At 37.7% G+C, this 22182-nt stretch overlaps 1 protein-coding gene across 6 annotated transcripts in view; it reads left to right on the top strand.

The window, feature by feature from the left end:
* The window catches only part of pds5a (PDS5 cohesin associated factor A), a 188017-nt gene that overhangs the window by 60051 nt on the left and 105784 nt on the right, over positions 1-22182 (top strand). For 5 of the 6 annotated variants that reach the window (XM_063043272.1, XM_063043277.1, XM_063043275.1 and 2 more), the window contains exons 8-11: positions 2773-2913; positions 10485-10600; positions 15471-15565; positions 16306-16451. In XM_063043272.1, the coding sequence (XP_062899342.1) occupies positions 2773-2913; positions 10485-10600; positions 15471-15565; positions 16306-16451 (498 nt within the window). Of the gene's footprint in view, positions 1-2772; positions 2914-5602; positions 5670-10484; positions 10601-15470; positions 15566-16305; positions 16452-22182 lie in introns of those variants that run through there. The other variant, XM_063043278.1, reaches the window with a different exon arrangement.

Here is a 22182-nt window from a genome sequence, read left to right on the forward strand (position 1 = left end):
TGCCATCTTATTAGAGACACCTCTCTAATGTCTGATATAAAATTGGCAACTGAATACTAGCTGGTAAAGTTATTAGCTTTCTTTGGCTTTTGAATTGGAGGCCAACCATACCAGAAAAAAAAACACGTTGTAAATCAGTAAACTAAGCATTTTTAAATTGAGGTAATATTGCATTTATTTAATTTTTCACATTTCTTTAAGATATGGGCCCTTAGTCCCATTGTGCCATTACAGGCGCAAAACAATCTCACCTACCCCTTTAATTTTCTCAGCAGCTTTCACTCTCCCGATTGCCTTAATCTCACCAAGACAACAGCAGAACATAGCTCAGTTGGCTGTTTACTGATTATAGTTCAGAGTTCAATACCACCATCCACCAGGCTTCTAAACTGTACCATCCGCTGCAGCTGGATCCTCAACAACTTCATCAGGTGATGGGGAAGTACAAATTGATGACCCCTTCTCGTTGACAATCAACACAGAAACACCTCAAGGATGTGTGCTTAGCCTACTGCTCTACACTCTCTACATTCATTACTTTGTGGTTAGATATAGCTCAAATCTATTTATAAATTTGTGGATGCTGCCACTTATTGGTGAAATCTCAGATAACAACAACCCCACTCAATGTCAGTGAAACCAAGGAATTGACTGTGAACTTCAGGGAGGTGAAGTCAGGAGAACACACACCAGTCTTCAGTGAAGGGTCAGCAGCTTTAAGTTCCCGTGTGTTAATGCCTTGAATGTGTCCTGTGGACCAACATGATGCTATCACAAAGCTGGTATTGCCAGGAATTTGCAGAGATTTGGTATGTCACCAAAGACTCTAGCAAACTTCTATAGATATATAGATTTTCCCAGGGCTGAAATGGCTAACACGAGGGGGCATAGTTTTAAGGTACTTGGAAGTAGGTACAAAGGGGATGTCAGAGGTAACGTTTTCCACACAGAGTGGTGGGTGTGCGGAATGCATGGCCAGCGACAGTGGCAGAGGTGGATACAATAGGGTCTTTTAAGAGACTCCTAGATAGGTACATGGAGGTTAGAAAAATAGAGAGCTATGCAGTAGGGAAATTCTAGACAGTTTCTAGAGTAGGTTACACGGTCGGCACAACATTGTGGGCCAAAGGGGCCTGTAATGTACTGTAAATTTTTATGTTTTATGTTCCATATGCGGTGTGGAGCATTCTAAAGGCTGATTTATACTTGTGCGTCAAATGTACGCCTTAGGTATGGTGTAGCAGCGTACCCTACGTTGTACTCTACGCTGAACCCTATGCCGTAGCCTAACACGCACCTCTCCCAAAATGTAACTACGCATTGCGGTGATGCAGACTGAAACAACTGTGATTGGTCCGCTTGGTAGCATCGCACTTCCTCCCACACTGCAATAGCTTCCCATTGGGCGACTGAAGGGCAGGGAAGGAACTCTGGCTGCAATGCTTTCCATAAAGCTTTACAGACCTCCGAAACTATGGAGGACCCTGTGCTTGACACCAGTTTGTGGCTAGCTGCTACAGCCTGTTGACTTTCACCTGAAGCTAAAACTTGAATGGTGATTGCCAGTCTCTGAGTATGCTGTGCATACACTGATGCGAAATAAGTGGTTGGAGACGATGAACCAAATTGTCAAATCTACCTGCTGACATCTGAAAGTATTTGAAATGCATTTCCTTGTCCATGTCTCTCAGTGGCCGGACAAGCACAGAAAATTCACCCTCCTTCAGCTTCAGTCGCCATTGTTTGAAGTTTGAGTTTGAGTTTCAACATGAAGAAACTCAACACAGTGGCATAGATTGTAGAGCGACGCAGACACACCAACGCACAAGTATAAATTCTCACAACGGCGTAGCCCACTTGCGTAGGCTGCGGTGTAAGCTAGTACGCACAAGTATAAATCAGCCTTAACTGGTTGCATCACCATCTAGTATGGAGGTTCCAATGCACAGGATCACCAGAGGCTGCTGAGGGTTGTAGACTCAGTCAGCTCCATCACAGACACAGTCTTCCCCACCACTGAAGATATCTTCAAGCACGGGTGTCTCAAAAAGATAGGGTGCCTCACCATCTGAGACATGCCCTTTTCTTATTACTACCATCAGGGAGACAGCACAGAAGCCTGGAGGCCCACAGCCTATGGTTCAGGAACATCTTTCTCTCTGCCACAGATTTGAATGGTCCATGAATCTTTGAACGCTATGTCATTATTGCTTTTTTTTTGGCACTATTTATTTATTTTTAAATTTTATGTCTGCACTGTACTGCTGCTGCAAAACAGTAAATGTCAAGTGATATAAGAGTGATAATAAACCTGATTTTGATCTTTTGGCTTCCAATTTTACAGCAGTTGCTGTATGTTGTGTCAAAATAGCTGTATTGATGCTAATAAAATTATTTTTTTATGCACACCATTTAGTGTTAAGGTTTCTGTTTCAGAAATGGGTTCTTTGGTGTCTCTTGCTGTATATATCCATTTGAAACTAACGTTTGCCATCCATATGCTGCAGTAAACAAATTTTAAAGCAAAAATTGGTTTTGAATAGGACTTTTAAAACATTTAAGCATTTAATTGGAGAAGCATAATAGGACCCCGATCTTGCTATCTTTAGACAACTACTCTGATTTATAGTTGCTAGATAGAATTGCTTTAAAACTTCCCAAGCATTGTAATGGATATTCCTAATTATTTGTAAATTTTAATATTTTATTTCTAATGACCTTCTTTAACTAGTTTCAGCATCTTATATTATTTCTTGGAATTTCTTCCACCAGTTCTTTAACCAAGTGCTAGTTCTGGGAAAGTCTTCCGTCAGTGATTTGTCTGAACATGTTTTTGACCTCATTATGGAGCTTTTCGCAATTGATCCTCATCTGCTGCTCTCAGTTATGCCACAGCTCGAGTTTAAGCTGAAGGTAAGTTTATTTATATTTAAGGATTCATGATTGCAAAGACAGTTATACATCTTATGGATGCTAATGTTGAAACAATTTTGATGTGGAAAGAATTGTAATAATATCAACAAATGAAAGGAAAATTCATGTTACAACATTACTAGGCAGGAGCTGAGGAGGGTAGGTTGTGAGCAGTTGTTACTGGGTAAGTGCACATTTGACATGTTCCAGTGAGGAGGAAAGACAAGGATGGGAGGGGTTGGGAACCTTGAATGACAGGCAATGTTGTAAGTATAGACAAAAAAGGAAAGGAAGCTAAAATCGGACAGAGCCTTTAAGAAATACAAATAAAGCACGAAATAACTCAAAACAGTTAGGAAGGCCAAAAAAAGCCACTAAATGGTTTTTTGGGGTAGGATTAGGGAAAATTTATAACTGGGGAAACTTATACATGGTGGTTAGGGATTGGGATATGACCATTCAAGGACAAAGTATGGAATTTATGAAGATACTAAATGAGGTTTTTGAATCAGTGTTGACCAAGGAGAAGGACATGTAAGATTGTGAGATTGTAGGTTAAGTTGCTATCAAGGAGGAGATCAGGGTGTTGGGTCTCTTGGACATCAAGATAGACAAGTCACTGGGGCTAGGTGGGATCTATACCAGCTTATTAAGAGAGGCAAGAGAGTTAGATTGTTGGGCCCTTGACAAAGATCTTTGTATCCTCTCTAGTCCACAGGTCAGTTCCCTAAGGATTGGACAGTAGCCAAAGTTGCTCTTTTATTTAACAAGGGCAGCAAGGATAATGCACCTTACATTACTGGTAGTGAAGCTATTAGAGAGATTCTTAGGAATAGGAATAACTTGCATTTGGAAAAAAGTTTAGGCATATTAGAGATAATCAGTATGATTTTGTGCTGGGCATGCCATGTATTATGAATTCTGTTGAGTTTTCTTTGAGAAGGTGAACAGGATGATTGAGGGTAGGGCAATGAATGTTGTCTTCGTGGACTTCAGTTTGGCAATTACCAAGGTCCCTCATGGTAAGCTGGTTCAGAAGATTAAGAAACATAGGATCCATAGTGATTTAGTAGATTAGATTCAAAATTGGCTTAGCTATAGAAGTTAGAGGTAAAGAGGTATTTCTTCGACTGAAGGCATGTGACTAGTGGTATTCTGTTGTATGTGATATATTGAGCTATTTGTAAGTTTGTAAACGACATATTGGTGGAGATGTGGATAAAGAAGAAGATACCAAGAGGATATAGATCAGTTTGAGATATTGGCAGAAAAGTAGCAGATGGAGTTTAGTCTGGGCAAATATGAGGTGTTGCTCTTTAGGAGATCAAGGGGAAAGTATGCAATAAATGGTGGTACTCTTAAGGGCATTGATATGCTGAGGGGTCTTGGGGTGCAGGTCTGTAGTTCTCTGAAAGTGGAACCATAAATTGATAGAGTGGTAAAGAATGTGTACAATGTGCTTGCCTTCATGATTCAGGGCATTGAGTATAAAAGTCGGAAAGTCATATTACAACTATATAAAACTTTGTGCCAGTCAGACTTTGGAGCACTGTATGTAATTCTGGTTGTCACATTTACAGAAAGAATGTGGAAGGTTTGGAGAGGGTGAAAAAGATTTTTATCTGGATGTTGTTGGATTGGGAAGTATTGCGCTTAGCAGAGGTTGGACAAACTTTAATTGCTTTCTGAGGAGTATTGGAGGCTGAGGGGCAACTTGATTAAAAGTATATGAAATTATGAGAGGCATAGATAGGGTAGGATCTTTTTCTAGGTAAAAATGTCAAATAGTAAAGGCATAGTTTTAAGGTGAGAGGGAGAAAGTTCAAAGGTGAGCAGGGCAGTTTTTTTTATTGCACAGAGTGGTAGATGCTTGGAATACTGCCATAGTGGTGGAAGCATATAAAGTGACATTTCAGAGGCATTTCGACAAGTGTATGAACATGCAGGGAACGGAACAATATGTATCACATACAGGCAGATGGAATTAATTTGGCATCGCGGTTAGCACAGATATCGTAGTCAAAGGGCCTGTTCCTTTACTGTTCTATGTTATATGACTAAGCAAGGTGCAGTGAAAAAGAGATCATGTTCAGTAAGCATCTGTGGAAAGAAGCAGCTAATGTCTCAGAACAATGGCACTACATTGGAACTTTGGAGAGAAATTACTATCAGAAATCCTGAATTTAAAAACTATTTAAATGATCACAAAACTTTAATTTGCAGCTTCATTATAAAAACCTGGGAGGCTAGAATGTAAGAGCTGGTGAAACTTGTCAAAATGTTAGATTCTATCCTGTTAATTTGATAAGTTCAAAATACTGAATAATTTAAACATATAAGAATCGGTGACCAAAGTGTATTTCTGGTTGATGATAATATAATTATCAAAAATGTCTTTTGCCTGCAGACTTCTCATCATTATGCTCATTTTGGGTTTAAGATTTTTAGTTGATGTGATTAAGGTTTGTTTTGTTTTCATAGATGTTGATCTGAGGCATTAACTACTTCGTTTCACAGATGCTTGCTGAACATTATCTTCAGTTTATCCTTAAAAGGATAGTGAATTTATATAATGTTGCTTTGTACCTGAATAGGAAGGTAGAGATGACAATGAACATCAGTAATATTAGATAAGAAATGGTCATCGCCACAGGAAACGTTCATGGTGAATGGTTGTTTTTTGAACTAGGGAAGGATATGCACTAATGTTCCCCAAGGGTCAGTACTTGGACTGCTACTTTACTTATAATGCCTGGGTAAGTTTCAGAATTATCAAACTCGAAATTTTAAGTTTTGAAGATGATGGTTAAAGACTTGAAGAGGATGTAGGTGTAATGGGAGGATGAAATTTAACACAGGGAAGTGAAATAATGTATTTTAGTGGTAAGAACAAGATAAGTTAGTATAATGGCCCAGAGTTTCCTGAAAAATACAAGTAATTGAATGTCTAACTTCGTGCGGAAAGTTCAGGACTCTCATAAGCATGGAAGTCCCAAATTCCCTGACCAGTTCCAGCCAGTGATATCCTGGCTGAACATTGATACTGGAGTCCAGTAGAAAAGAGCAACTTACTGCAATTTCCCAACAATTAGACTGTGAAGCTGGACTTGTTTCAATTTAGTCAGAAAACAGCATGGCAAGAAGCCAGATTTGATGGTAATTTGCAATGTTTTTCATTGCTTTAACCATTAATTTTATGTTTTTGTTTTTAAATTTTAAGCTAAAGCTTGTGAGTGACAGAGAAAAACATTCAAAATTCTAGATTTTATGAATGGACACGGTGTACTAAAGAATTCATGCTGGATCTCGATGAAATACTATTGTATCTCAACTCGAGAACTGTGTGCAGCCCTGGTCCACGCAAGTTAGGAAGATGTGAAGGCTGTATAGAGGATGCAGAAATTATCTCTAGCAGTGGAGGAACTAAAATTATATGACAGGACTGGAGTGGTTGGGATTATTCTCTAGAGAGCAAAAGGTGAGATTTGACGAAAGCCCAGACAGTAGAAAAAAGGAATTATCTGGCAAAAGGATAGAGAACCCGAGAACATGATTAAAGTAGTTGGCAAAAAAAGAGTTTTATGTACAAGTTGACTGAGGTTTGATCAAGTAAAGTAAACCAAACTTGACATGGTAACCATTCTATTTCAACTAGAGGTAGTAAACTTGGTAAAATTATCTTTCACTGGTTTTCTGTTTATGTTTTGGAATAGAACAAATGATGGCTGTTTGGCAGTTTATGTAGCTGCTTATGTAAGAGTAGAGTTGAAGTTGGAATGGAGTTTGATGATTGGAGCAGTCGTCAGACCTCTAATCTTTCTTTCAATATGTTTCCATATGAGGCTCAGTTGCTGAGCAAATTCAGTGAGGAAGTTCACTACTAATGAATGGAAAATTAGTATATGAAAGTTGCACAGCAAAAAAAAAATCAGTCATGATGAATGATGGTTCTGAATAGGCTACTTCTGTTTCTTCTATAAACTGATCATATTTGTAACTTTTGTTGCTTTCTTGGTATTCACTACAAATTAACTTGGATACCTTACCAAAACGGTAGATACCATGGGTGCTGGGGATAATTCCTCCCTTCATGTATGCCTTGAAGGTAGTTTTCTTTTATTTGCCTAGCTGGAGCAATAGACTTGCAAGTCGTCCTTTATTCTTTAAATGTAAATTAAGAATAATCAAGATAGGTAGCAAACTGATAATGTAGTTCAGGTTATGAAAGCATAAAGACAATTACTGTTATTTTGTGTTGTTATTTTAACAAGAGCTTTGAATGTCTTGGCTTGTTGAATGGTAATGTTGTATTGTAGTCTTGCTGGAGCAGTTCTAATAAACTTGCAAGAATGGAAAGATTAGGGGACTGAGACCCAGACTTTTTTTGATATCACTTAGGCTTATATACCCAACCCTCTGACTAAATTTCCTTCAGCTCTCTATCCTTGGAAACATCTCTTGCTCTTCGTACAATGACACCTACATACTTTCAAACATTTGATCACATCATTGATTCAACCGTCCAGTTTCCCTTAACATTTTATCATACAACATTTGTGTATTATTAATTTTGTAACTTTGTTTCATAAGCAAACAAAAATGACCATTGTTTTTTCATTATTCATACAGTTTTTCCAATTTCCAGCAAAATCATGAAAATGCATAAATATTTCTAAAATAAAACATTGCTTTTCAAAATCAGTAGTTGCCTCCAGTTGTACTTACCTAATTTGGGTGGGGGTAGAATTGTGTGTTTCTATAGTCATTCAGCTAATTGTTACTGCTTTATTGATTTCTGGCGTACTGAAATGATGAATCTGAAATAAAGACAGTGAGCTGCAGATCAGGTATGATCTGTGGGAAGAGTGCCTAAGACTTTTGCAGATTTGCACGACACAGTAGTGATTTTATGTATTGCACTGTACTGCTGCCACAAAAAAAAAACAAATCTGATTCTGATACAAGTCTTTGTGGACTGAGAGTCGGAAGGGCACAGGGAGAGGGGATTCATGGTTGGGGAAAGAGGAAAAGGAGAGGGGAGGGAGCGGGAAGCACCAGAAAGACATTCTGTAATCAAAAAAACAATTGTATGGAATCAAATGACCTTGCCTGGTGTTTCAGAGCTGGGTGTGTCTGCACCTGCATCATTTCCCACCCCCAGCACTCCTCTACCACCCGTCTCACACTCCTCCCACAGTGCTTTACTTTTGCCATTCCCAACAATCTTTTCTCCCGCCAGATTTACAAATTCGCTGTCTGCTCCACATTAAGAAATGCAGTACTATGCAAAAGTCTTAAGCACCCTAGCTATATATATGGTGTTCCTCAGGGGTCAGTATTGGGTCTGCTACTTATCACATTGTTTGTCAGAGATTTAGATAATGGAATTGATAGCTTTGTGGCAAAGTTTGTGGATAGTACAAAGATAGGTGGATGGGGTAGGTAGTGCTGAGGAAGCAATACAATTGCAGCAGGAGTTAGACACATTGGAAGAATAGGCAAAAAAGTGGCAGATGGAATACAGTGTTGAGAAATGTATGATAATGCATTTTGGTAAAAGGAACAATAGTACGGACTATTATCTAAATGGGGAGAAGATTCAAGTATCAGAGCTGCAGAGGGTCTTAGGAGTCCTCGTGCAAGACTCCCAGAAGGTCAATTTACGGGTTGAGTCTGTGGATGAGAAGGCAAATGCAATGCTGGCATTCATTATAAGGGGAATAGAATATAAAAGCAAGGAGATTATGCTGAGCCTTTATAAGATGGTAGTCAGGCCGCACTTGGAGTATTGTCAGCAGTTTTGGGCCCCATATCTCTGAAAGGATGTGTTGTCATTGGAGAGAGTCCAGAGGAGATTCATGAGGATGATTCTGGGAATGAAAGGCTTAACATATGAGGAGCTTTTAGCAGCTTTGGGCCTGTACTCACTGTAATTTAGAAGAATGTGTGGGGATCTCATTGAAATCTACTGAATGTTGAAAGGACTAGATAAGGTGGATGTGATGAGGATGTTTCCTATGGTGGGGTATCCAGACCCAGAGGGCACAACCTCAAATTTGACAGGTGACCTTTTAGAACAGAGGTAAGAAGGAATTTTTTTTTAGCCAGAGAGTGGTGAATCAGTGGAATGCTCTGCCACAGACTGCAGTGGAGGCAAAGTCCGTGGGTACATTTAACATTGATGTTGATCATTTCCTGATCAGTCAGGGCATCAAAGGATATGGCGAGAAGACAGGTGTATGGGGTTGAGTGGGATCTGGGATCAGCCATGATGGAATGGCAGAGCAGACTCAATGGGCTGAATGTTCTAATTCTGCTCCTATGTCTTTATGTGGTCTTATATACTGTATATGTGCCCTAGACCTTTGCACAGTACTGTAGTGAGGAGAAAGGAGCAATATTTTAACATTTTCCTGAATGTAGATCATGATGTAAAACAGGAAATTTGGTTTAATTTGAAATGTAAGTTCCAACTAACATTATTAGTGTATCAGACCACTGGTGTTCTTTGGAATGGTGTTCAGTACAATACTGAAGAAAATTGTTATACTGATGTTGGCATTTCAGCCAAGATTTTAATGCTAAACTCCATGGAATAAGATCTGTCCACATAATTTTCTTAGGCAAATGTGCCACCAAATAACATTGTTTTATTCACTATTTGTATATTGATAGGCTCTTAACTCTTGTACAATGGACTGCTTTCATGTCACAGTTTTAAATAAAACCCTTGATTTGCTTTTGATTTGGCCTCCAGTCCTGCTTTACTGCTGTTTAGACTGAGCTAAGGTAATTGATGAAATATTTTATGTATCCTTCTTGTACTTGCATTTTTACCATAAATAAAAGCTGAAATAAGAAAGCATTTTTTAATTAATTTCAACAAATTTACATTTACATTTAGTATATTTAAGCCAAGAAATCTTTTAGATTGAGAGAAGTTGCAAAACAAAACATGTAGATGAAATTTATGTCAGGTGGAACACAATATATTGGGAAATAGTTTAGGTAAGGTTTCTACCAAAGTTATGCTTATGATAAATCAGGATGTTTATATTAAACCAATAAAATGGGAAGTAAATACTGAATGATTCATTTTAAATGGATGAGGTATTCCATATTTTAAAAAACAGATCCCTTGGCTTGACTTATTTATGCCAAATGTAAATTTGGTACAATGAATAAAAATGCATTCTGTATTTCAGCTTTCACTTATGGTAAAAATACAAATGCAAGAACGCTTTGGTAAAGATAATGTGTAAATAAAGTACATTTGCTTAATGCTATGAATGTATCTGGCTGTGAGGAAAATATTGTTTTATTACCTATCCTTTACCTTCCTTTGTGTCCATATATATAACAAACTTAAGCTAAAATCATTTGAACCTCAGCACCTGGCCAAGTGAACTTCAGGTGCATCCTGGTTATTGTAATCACAGTTAAGATCATTTCTACTTTCTCTTGTGCATTGAGTTCTAACTGTTAGACATCTTGTGAATTTTGATTGTAGATTGCTTTAGTCCTCCAAGAATTGTTGGTTCTTGTTTAGTATCTTCAGTTTGTTTTCCCAGAGCAATGATGGAGAAGAGCGACTGGCAGTAGTTCGACTCTTGGCAAAACTATTTGGTGCAAAGGATTCGGAGCTTGCATTACAAAATCGCCCCCTGTGGCAATGTTTCCTGGGACGGTATGTTTTTTAAAACAAATTATTGGAAGTTCAAGATATTTAATTGAAGTCTATTACTATTGAGTTCAACCATTGAAAAATTCTCTGAAGGGTCTAAGAAAAAGCTTGAAATGTTCTAAAAGGGATCATTCAGAGAATTAGATAAAAAGATTTTGAAAAAATCTTTATATTGCATGTACTGGAAATCTGAAATAAAAACAATTCTGGAAATGCTCAGCAGGTCAGGCAGTATAAACAGAGAAACAGAGCTAAAATTATTGCCACTTTATCAGAAATGCAAGGTGAGAAAGCTTGTTAAGTTGCTGTGGTGTGTTTAGGAGCTTTTGGGTTGGAGACAATACAAGAAGTTTTGTTAAGATGGAGGCTAAGGTCATCCAGCTGCACAGCTGCCATCAATTTAAAGGATGAATTGGGCAATTAGCAGAGAAAACATAAAACAAGAACCTATTCAAACTGAGATGCAGTATACTGCATTTTTCCAAATCCCTTTGAATCTTCATTACATTTTCTCTGTTCACAATCCCACCAGCTTTATGCTTTTAACAACCTTGGAAATACTTTGGTTTTCACCATCAGATCACTAACATATCTTGTGAATGGTAGGTTCCCAGGTTCTCTTTTATTTATTTTAACAGCTAAAAATAAAATAAAAAAATTCCATTTCATAAATCCATGTTGACTTTGCCTGAACTTTCTATCTTCTAGCTGTCCTATATTACATCACTTAAAATGGACCGTTTTGTTTTCCTGACTACTAATATTCAGTTAACTGGTCTATACTTTTCTGTTTGCACTCTCCATCCTTATTTTTAACCATAAGTTTATATTTGCCACCAGCCAGTATGAATAACCTGTTCCAAAATCTACAGAAGTTCAGAAGATGAAGTCAGTGACCGCCTGGGAGATGTTAGCTAGATATTGAATTGATATGTCATGGCTCATAAGGAGGCAAGAGAAAGTGTCTGGATTTTGACAGTCAGCATTTGCAAGATAGCAGTTAATTCTCTAAATTACACAAGCACTACCCTTGTCAGTTGGTTTGATGACAATGTTGTGGCAAGTTTCCAGATTGAGAAATACAACTTATCCCTTATTCTAGGCACATTGCAGCTCTTGGAACTTTATATGACACTTTAGAATTCTGAATTATCAGCCTGTTCTGCTGGCATCATAACCAGTCAGTTTTGATTAAGTGTTCAACCAGTAATATCGTCTCAGTTTTTCTCTCCCCACAAACGATCTCACAGTTGCAGCATTTGTTTTCTTTCTCAAACTATCATCATTCATTGGGTGGCATCAACGTCATTTATAAAACCTAGATGATCTTGGTCTCTATCCTGATACTGACATTTCCATTGTTTTCTCCATCTCTCCCTTTTCTGCGACTTAAAATTACACTTGTTTTTTCACCCTACCAGCTCTGCTTGTAAGGTTATTGACCTGAGGTGTGAAATGTTAACTTTGATTCTCTTCACAGTTCCTGCCTGGCTTGCTGGATATTTCCAATTAAAACTTGTGCTGAATCTTTTCCTTAACAAATTTGTACATGCATTCTTCTGTGCTTGTCATTAAAAATTATCTGATTCTAGTTCAAATTGAATGTGCTGACTGGTTTCTCAGCTTTATTGATAATATATGACCTGCTCTGCCAGTTGTACTAAGTGAAATTGTGCAAATGAATGTAAAAGGCAGAGAACCAGGAGAATGATGGCAATGTAAAACAAAAAAAATGTATCCAAAGAAATAAAATGAACTTTAATATAATCATATGGGAGAACTGATATTAGTGTGCTCAAGAATCAGAGAAATATTCAAAAAAATTGAAGCTGATGCCATGCTGTATAGCAGTTGTTACTGTTCTAACAGTCTGTGTTATGGATGTTTGCTTTTGAGATCAGAGTTCAAATCTCACCATGACAATGTGAAATTGAATTCATTAATAGTCAGAAACCTTGTAGGTGGGGTATCTAGTCTTAATAATCCCCAGAACAACCACTGGATTATCATGAACACTCCTGTATTCATTGATGTCCTCCAGGGGAGGAGAAAATCCCCTGTAATCTGGTAAGACTATATGACTCCAGATTCACTCCATATGTATGACTTTCAGATATCTTCTGGAATGACAGTAAGTCAATAAAATTACTGCTTAGTTCAAATAGAGAAGGAATTAAAGTGAACAGATCATTTCACATTAACTTAAATGTCAAATTTGTGGACAGCAAATGCATTTCAACCCCAGCCAATCTTGCAAAGTCCTCCTTAAAACCATTGTTTGTGCTGAACAGAATATAATCAACAGACAAAACTAAGTGTTGGATCAGACTGAAACTCTGTAATTCTACATCTGCTTGTGAATAATTGGCAATTAAGTATCTAACGGGAAGAGCAGACTCTTAAAAAAAAATATCCTCTTGTATCCATCAACATGGAAGATTGCCCAGGTATGTCCTGTACACAAAAATGAGTGAAATACAATCCAGTAAATTAAACCCCAGTCAGTATCCCTCATCTGTCAGCTAAGTGGTGGAAGATGCCAGCAACATACTATTGAACAGCATTTATTCGCCCTCACCTTGTTTACCAGTATCCAGTTTGGGTTTTGCTTTGGTCGTTCTTTTCCAGACTTCATCAAAGCCTTTGTCCGAACACGGACTGAAGGGCTGAATTCCAGAGATGAAGTGGATTGACTGACCATGGTAGAAAGGCATATTTGAACTCCAGTAAAACTAAATCCAGCAGGCTTTAAACATTTGGAATCATACCTCGCTGTGGAAGATAAGTTACCCTGTAAGTGGTAGGGCGCTGAGGAGTGCGGTATAATAGAGGGATCTGGAAATACAGATCCATAATTCCCAAGTAGATAGGCTCATAAAGAAACCTCTTGACGCATTGACCTTTGTAAATTAAAAGTACTGAGTACAGGAGTTGGGATGTTACATGAAGTTGAATAAGATTTGGTGAGGCCTAACTTGGAGTATTCTGTGCAGTTTTGGTCAACTACCTGCAGGAAAGATGCCAATAATATTAAAAGAGTGCAGAGAAAATTTTCAAGGATGTTACCAGGACTTGAGGACCTGAGTTATAGGTAAAGGTTAAATAGGTTAGGACATTATTCCCCAAAGCATAAAAGAATGAGAGGAGGTTTGATAGAGGCATCCAAAATTGAGGGGAATAGATATGGTAAATACTAGAAGGCTTTTTCAACAGAGGTCATGAGTTAAGGGTGAAATATTTAGAGGTAACATAAGGGGGAATTTCTTCACTGTGAGGGCGGTGGGAGCTGCCAGCGGAAGTGATAGATGCGGGTTCAATTTCAACATGTAAGAGAAATTTGGATGGGGTATATGGATGGGAGGAGTATGGAGGGCTATGGTCCGGGTTCAGGTCAATCGGACTAGGCATGTAAATAGTTTGCCATGAATGAGATGGGCCAAAGGGCCTGTTTGTGTGCTGTAGTACTCTGACTGTATAACTCTATAGATGTAGCTGTAAGATATATCATTCACCTTAATTACAGGACATCAACACAGGAGTTCCTTAGGACAGTGTCCTACCCCCTGCCATCTTTGGCAGGCTCCATTTACGAGTCTTTAGCATGTGAGCCAGTCCATACTGGCACTATAAGTAATATTTGCACCACAAAAGTGCCAGGCAGTGTCCAACAAGAGAGATCCTAACCTTGACATTCAGTAAAATTGTCATTCCTGAGACCCCACCATCCTGACAGTTTCTGTTGACCAGGAATTAAAATACAAGTTGCAAGATACTATGGCTACTGGAACTGATCAGAGCCTGGATATCTTGGAGTAAGTCTTTCACCATCTAACACCCCCAGGCTTTTCCACCATCTGCAAGGAATGTGATAGAATACTCCTTTCTGTCTGGATGAATGCAGCTCCAACACTCCTCAAGATGTTCAAATATCTAGATTCTAGGGCAAAGCAGCTTGTTTGACTAATACCCCATTAAACAAGTAATTGCTACTAAACAAACGTTGCCCTAAATGCACATTTCCCTCAACATGGGCACATATTGGCTTCAGTGTGCACTATTTATAAAATGCACTGTAGTTACTTAACTATTCTGACAGCTTCTTCCAAATCTGCAACTGCTACTGCCAAGTAGAACAAAGGCAGCAGATGTGTGGAAACAACACTAACTTTGGGTTGCTATACAACTCACCTGCTTTCCTGATTTGGAAATGTATATATCTGGTTCACTTGGTCTAAATACTGGAACTCTCCGCTTTGCAGTTTTGTTGGATTCACATCACTGGATGGTCAGCAGAGGTCCAAGAGGTTGCTTACATCCATTTTCTCAAGGGCAAATTGGAATGGGTTATAAATGCTGGCCATGCCCTTATCCAGAAAAACAAACAAAACGTACATAAATAAGAGTCTTTATTTAATCTGTTTTTTAGGTGACTCCAGACCACCAGACAATCAACTACCTCCCCAACCAGGAGCAGTTTAGAATGGAAAACAAATAGAAGTCTTTCCAGTGGTGTGCATATTGTGTGAATGAAGGATAGCGAAAGACATGCTGAACATAATTGGGTACAATAAGGACAGGGAAGCAGGAATCTCTACAACTTAAGAATAGTTGGTGCAAACAGCCCAGAAGTTTGTTTAACAATATAGATTAATAGTCAATATTGGAAACTGCAAGTGAAGTAGAGATTCAATGCATGTAAGAGTAGTGGAAATTCAACCACTTGTTGCCTTAAATTAGGAATTGAATATGCATTTGCACTTTGTGGGAGCTTGTGTTTTCAAAAATTTATGCAACATCAAAGCTTTAATGTATTATTAGTGCTTGAATGTATTGTTAAATCATGAAATACAATTATCTTATGACTTTTTAATAGATTTAATGACATTCATGTTCCTGTGAGACTGGAATGTGTGAAGTTTGCAAGTCATTGTTTAATGAATCATCCAGATTTAGCCAAAGACCTTACAGGTGAGGTGTGTTTACTACAAGAATACCTCTTTATATAGAAATATGTTCAATTTTGTTCCAAAGTATTTGAGGCAAAATTTAAATTTTCAAGGCTAAATCGAATATATAGCAGAGAAACTAAAAAAAAATGCAGAAACTGACAGGTCAGACATGGTAACTTCAATGTAATTCTGTGCTATCAAATTTTTCTGTTAATCGTTTTGGCCAATTCTTCAAATTTAACCCTTGTAGTGGAAGCTAAGTGATGTATTGGTATGATGGAATCTGACTATATTGAACAGATTGTTCACAAGTACTTGTTCCGATACATGTGCAGTTTTCAAAGCATTCTTGAATTTATAATTTTCACAACAACTCTGCAAATAAAATTGGGGGTATTTATTAAAAGCTTGCTTTGTGCAGAATTATAGTGTATCAAAGGAACTTGGTAGATTAATGTCCTTTCTTATTGCTGGGGAAATTCCAAATGTTTGTGTTGTGATTGGATTCATTGTTACAAGCAGAAAGAAAATATAAATCTGTGAATATTTTAAATGTTGGGCACACAATATGTGCGTGTGTTTATAACTAATTTGAAAGCCATGTTAAATGTCTAACATTCGCTTTGCAGAACTATTAATTATCTTGAAATGGTTATGAGATTAAGATGTAGGTTAACAGATTATAAACTATTTATTTAAAAAAAGGTGTGCTAATCTTGAATCAACAATTGTATATTCTAAATGAATCATTTTTAATAGAATACTTGAAGGTTCGATCACATGATCCAGAAGAGGCAATTCGGCATGATGTCATTGTTACAATAATTACAGCAGGAAAGAAAGATTTATCGCTAGTGAATGACCAGCTGCTCGGGTTTGTGAGGGAGAGAACACTAGACAAAAGGGTAAGGTTTTGAGATTTCTAAGTTACTGGTCTTTATTTATCATTACAAAAATGGAATATGTTATTTCTTTGTTTTACAGCACAGTCTAAGACCACAGTATGGTAATATAGGCACTTCATAGCAAATTAGATAGCAGGAAAATTACAATTACTTCTGAAATAAATGATCTGTAGCCTACAAATAAATTAATGCCTGAAAATCATTGTATCAAACTTAGTGTTACTGATTTTAAAAAGTATCTTAACTCTGACCTACTTGAAAAACCAATTTCCATGACAAATCTTATTTATTACACATGTTTCATTGTATTGAAATCCATAAAAACCACTTTGCCTTTGTTACCTGATTAATTTTTATACTTGGCTTTCTGCTGTTTCAGTGGTGCTATCAGGGATTCTGTTAGATTATTAACTAAATCCTGGTTCTGTCATCCTTTCAAAATCTAATGCCGTTTGGCACTATGTTGTTTCAGGTACAGTTGCAAAAAAAAAGTTTGAGCCCTTTACACTTACCTAGTTTTCTGCATTAATTACTCATAAAATGTGGCCTGATCTTCATCTAAGTCACAATAATAGACAAACACAATTTGCCTAAACTAATAATACACAAACTTGTACTTTTCAGGTCTTTATTTAACACTTTGTTTAATCATTCACAGTCCAGATTAGAAAAAGTATGTGAGCCTTTCTATTTAATAATGAGTAGAACCGTAGCAGCAATAACCTCCACCAAATGTTTCCCGTAGCTGCCCATCAGATTTGCACAATGGCAAGAAGGAATTTTAGACCATTCCTTCATACAAAACTGTTTCAGTCCATCAGTATTTCTGGGATTCCTTACATGAATTTCACAATTGGGTTAAGGTTTGGCCATTCCAAAACATGAATTTTCTTTGTTTTAAACCATTCTGTTGTTGATTTATTCTTGTGTTTTGGATCATGATGCTTCTTCCATCATGCTTGACAGTTACGATTACATTTTGGTGTTGGTGTACAATGCCCTTTTCCCTCCAAACATAGCAGTGTGCACTTCTGCCAGAAAGTTCAACTTTTGTCATTTGTGCACAGAACATTGTCCCAGAAGCATTGTGGAACATCCAGGTGGACTTTTACAGACATGAGACGTGCAGCAACTTTTTTTTTGCAGAGCAGTGGTTTGCTTCGTGGTTGTCTTTCACGCACACCATTTTTGTTCAGTATTTTTCTTGTAGTCAACACATGAACAGAGACTTTAGCAAGTGCTAGAGGTTTCTGCAGGTATTTTGCTGTTACCATTGTTTCCTTTTTCAATTCCTTCAGCATTGCACATTGTGCTCTTGAGGTGATCTTTGCAGGGCACCCACTTCTAGGGAGAGTAGCAACAGTACTGAATTTCCTCCATTTGCAGACAATTTCTCTTACTTTTGACTGATGAACACTCAGGCCTTTAAAAATGTTTTTGTAGCCTTTTTCAGCTTCATACATTTCTCCAATTCTTCTGAGGTCCTCTGAAAGTTGTTTTGATCCAGGCATGGTGCACATAAACAGATCTTTCTTGAGAAGAAGGCTCTGTCAGTAACCTGACTTTGTGTGTCTTTTTTTATAGGGCGGGGCACCTCAACAACCAAACCTTCAATATCTTCTCATTGATTGGAACACCTGATTCCAAAAAGCTTTTAAGACCATAAGATATAGGAGCAGCAAGGCCATGTGGTCCATCGAGTGTGCTTCACCATTTCATGATGCCTTGACCAATCAAGAATCTAAAATGCCATCCCCTTCTCTCAGATCTTTGTCTCTGCCACATCTGCTCTCAGGAGGAGGCTTTGCATTCCGGAATGAAGGAGATGTCCTCCTTTTTCAAGGAAAGAGGTTTTTCTTCCTCCACTATCAATGCTGCCCTGAACCACATCTCTTCCATTTCACGCATGTCTGCTCTCACCCCGTCCTGCTGCTACCCCATCAGGGATAGGGTTCCTTTTGTCCTCACCTGCCACCCCACCAGCCTCCACGTCCAGCACATAATTCACCGTAACTTCCACCACTCCGACGGGATCCCACCACCAAGCACATCTTCCCCTCCTCCTCCCCCCACCTTCACCATTCTCCATTCCCTTTTCCCTCTTGGTCACCTTATCTCCAAATCTGCCCATCACCTCCCTCTGATGCTCATCCCGTTTCTTTCTTCCATGACTTTCTGTCCTCTCCTATCAGATTCCCTCTTCTCCAACCCTGTAACTGTTTCACCAATCAACTTCCCAGCTCACCTTGTGTTTCTTCCTCTCCCCACCCCCAACCTTCTAATGCTGACTCATCTTTCTCATCTCTCTTCAGTCTTGATGAAGGGTCTCAGCCCGAAATGTCAACTGTACTCTTTTTCATAGATGCTGACTGGCTTGCTGAGTTCCTCCAGCATTTTGTAGTGTTGTTTGCAAGAATCTATCAATCTCTGCCTTAAAAATACATAGAGATTTGGCCTGTGCAGCTGCCTGTGGCAAAGAATTCCACAGATTCACCACTATCTGTCTAAAGAAACTCCTCCTCATCTCTTCCAAAGGGACACCCCTCTATTCTGAGGCTGGGTCCTCTGATCTTAGCCTCTCCCACTGTAGGAAACATCCTTTGCACATTCACTCTATCGAGGTCTTTCATCATTTGACAGGTTCCATTGAGGTTTTGTAGAAGGCATGACCCTGAGGTTCACATACTGTTTTTGCATCTAGACTATGATTGTTTAAATGGTGTACTGGGTATTGATGAGATGAAGTTTGTACGTTATTTAGGCAGATTGTGTTTGTCTATTATGACTTGGATGAAGATCAGGCCACATTTTATGAATAATTAATGCAGAAAGCAAGGTAATTGCAAAAGGTTCACAAACTTTTTCTTGCAATTGTATGTGTTACTGTGGAAATATCTCAATCACACTCCCAGAAATTCAGTTATTTTTAGTCACAAGCAAATTAGCCTGTTCCAATTAAAAAGATTTGCTGTTACTAAGTATTCTCTAATCTGTGATTTCTAAAACAAAAGCTTTTTACAGAGACAATTCGCAACTTTGTAGTCCAAAATTGTTCTCTATTTCTTGATTCTATACTTTATAGCAGGGGTCGGCAACCTTTTTGCTTCTGTGGGCTGGATCGTGTATTAATGAGCAGACAGGGGCCAGATAAATGCCATTAAAAAAACTTGAAATATGGGAATTATCCATTTAAATACATCTAGTTATGTTTGGACTCAAATTAATGAATAACGCATGCTAGAAAATCATTTGTGCTTAAGGTTGTCTACCCCTGCTTATAGTCTGTATAGCTGGTGTATCTCTTATTTAATCCTTTGTCCTGATTCTTTTGCAATCAAATCTCAGTAACAGTTACCATGTTGTAGCCTTCAAGTTAAGTTTGGAGCTACAGTTTTTTACACTTGTTCCTTGCATTCTTGTGGTGGTTTGAATCAGAAATGCTTAGTTTGGATCTTCAGTTCTGTACTTCAAGTATTTTACTCATATTAATTTCTCTCATTTTAGTTACTCCGTATATTTGAATTTTTTCGTTTTACCTATTGCACTTAAAATATGATTTCTCGCTATTGATGTCCTCTCTCTCCCCACTCTACAAAGATGAAGTCTTTGTAACAGTGTAATACCTCTTTTCACCTGCCTATTACTTCCCCCGGATCCCATCCTCCTTCCCTTTCTCCCATGGTTCATTCTCTTTTCTGATCAGATTCCTCCTCCTACCCTTTACCTTTCCCTCACCCACCTGGCTTCAGCTATCACATTCCAGTTAGCCTCCTTCCCCTCCCCCACCTTTTTATTCTGGCATCTTCCCTCTTCCTTTTCAGTCTTGATGAGAGGTCTGGCCTGAAATATTAGCCATCTATTCATTTCTATAGATGCTGCCTGACCTGCTTGAGTTAGTTCCTCCAACATATTGTATGTGTTATTATGCAACTATTTACAAAACTCCAGATCAATTTACGCATCAAATATGCTGGGAGTCTGACACTGTGCAACACTCTAGGGCTGTATGGTTTAAAAATGTTGTTTCAGGGAAAATAGTAGGTTTAGTAAACTAGTAAATCCTTATCATGGCAGTATAATGGTTAATTGTTTGGACTGGCTGTGTGAATTCTGGATCATCGAGCTCATTCCACAATGACAGCTATGAGTTTAAATTCAAGTAATTAAATACATCTGGAATTTTACAAACAGCTGGTCTCAGTTTTAGAACTACAGTATGATATAACCAGATTTTTATTTCAAAAGAAAAAAAACAACTGGTTCACTATTGGCCTTCAGTGGAGGAAATCTGACGATCTCCCATCGTCTGACATGCATGGCAGTTCAGACCCACAAATATAGTTGACTCTTTACTCCTCAGTTCCGAGGTAATTCAAGATGGATTGTAAAAGCTGATATTGCCAATGACATCTATACTTTATAAACAAATAATTCTTAAGAAAAATTGATGGGGAATTGAAGTTTTTATAAACTACCTTGTGCTTTTTAGCTTTTGATTTCTCTTTCAATATTTTTATTAGTTTCTGCATAGAATACAGAGTACAAGAAGATATATATTATAAGTCAAAAGAAAAAAATGAAATAGTACCAAATACATTGTATTAACAATATAATTATAATCACAAAACCCTGTATTCATAAAAATTAAATTAAATTGTAATACAGTATTGAAATATAATAATTTTGATATACAGAAAAAAAATTTAAACCCACTACCAAAGTCAGATCTGTTAGGAAAAGCAAGAAAAAAGGGGAGGGAGAAATCCCTTATATAATAAAATATATTATTAGCCACCATCTGTACTTTTACAACAAATCAAAGGTTTTGAAAATAACTCAGAAATGGTCCCCACAATGTATAAAAATCTAGGCTAGATTCAAAAACTGAACAACGGATCTTCTCTTAAATTTGAGCATGACATAACATCATGTAACCATTGAGCATGAGTAGGCGGAACAACATCCTTCCATTTAAGTAAGAGCGCCCTCCTAGCTATAAGAGAGATAAAAGCCAAAATATGCATATGAGGTGTCTCCAAAATAAAGTCTTTTCCTCCAGCAATACCAAATAATGCGGTCAAAGGGCTAGGCTTAAAATTTACCTTGAAAATTACTGAGAAAGTTTGGAATACTTCTTCCAGTATCTTTCAAGGCTCGGACATGTCCAAAACATGTGAATTAATGAAGCTTCTCCATTATTACATCTATCACAGAAAGGAGATATATCTGAATATAAACGAGATAGCTTATCTTTAGACATGTGAGCCCTATGAATCACTCTAAATTGTAAGAGGGAATGACAGGCACATAACGAAGAAGTGTTATCCAATTTTAAAATTTCATTCCAAGTTTCCTCAGAGATTGAAGTCTGTAAATCTTGTTCCCGAAGATTTTTAATTTTGTCTATAGGAACATTTTTCATTCCTAGCAACATACCATAAATATTGGATATTGAACCATTATAAAAAGGTTTCAAATTAGAAATTATATCTAATAAGTCCTTATCGGAACTTATGGGAAATGTATATAGTTGAGAATGCAGAAAGTCTCTAATTTGTAAATAACGAAAAAAGTGAGTTTTGGGTAAACTATATTTAGCTGACATTTGCCCAAATGAAAGAAGACTTACTCCAACAAACAAATCCTGGAAGCATTTAATACTGAATCTGCCCCATTCTTTAAAAACTGAATCGGTCATCGAAAGTTTAAAAAAATAGAACAAATGGGATGA

This window comes from Mobula hypostoma, chromosome 3 (assembly GCF_963921235.1).
Source record: "Mobula hypostoma chromosome 3, sMobHyp1.1, whole genome shotgun sequence".
NCBI classification, from domain to species: Eukaryota; Metazoa; Chordata; class Chondrichthyes; order Myliobatiformes; family Myliobatidae; genus Mobula; species Mobula hypostoma.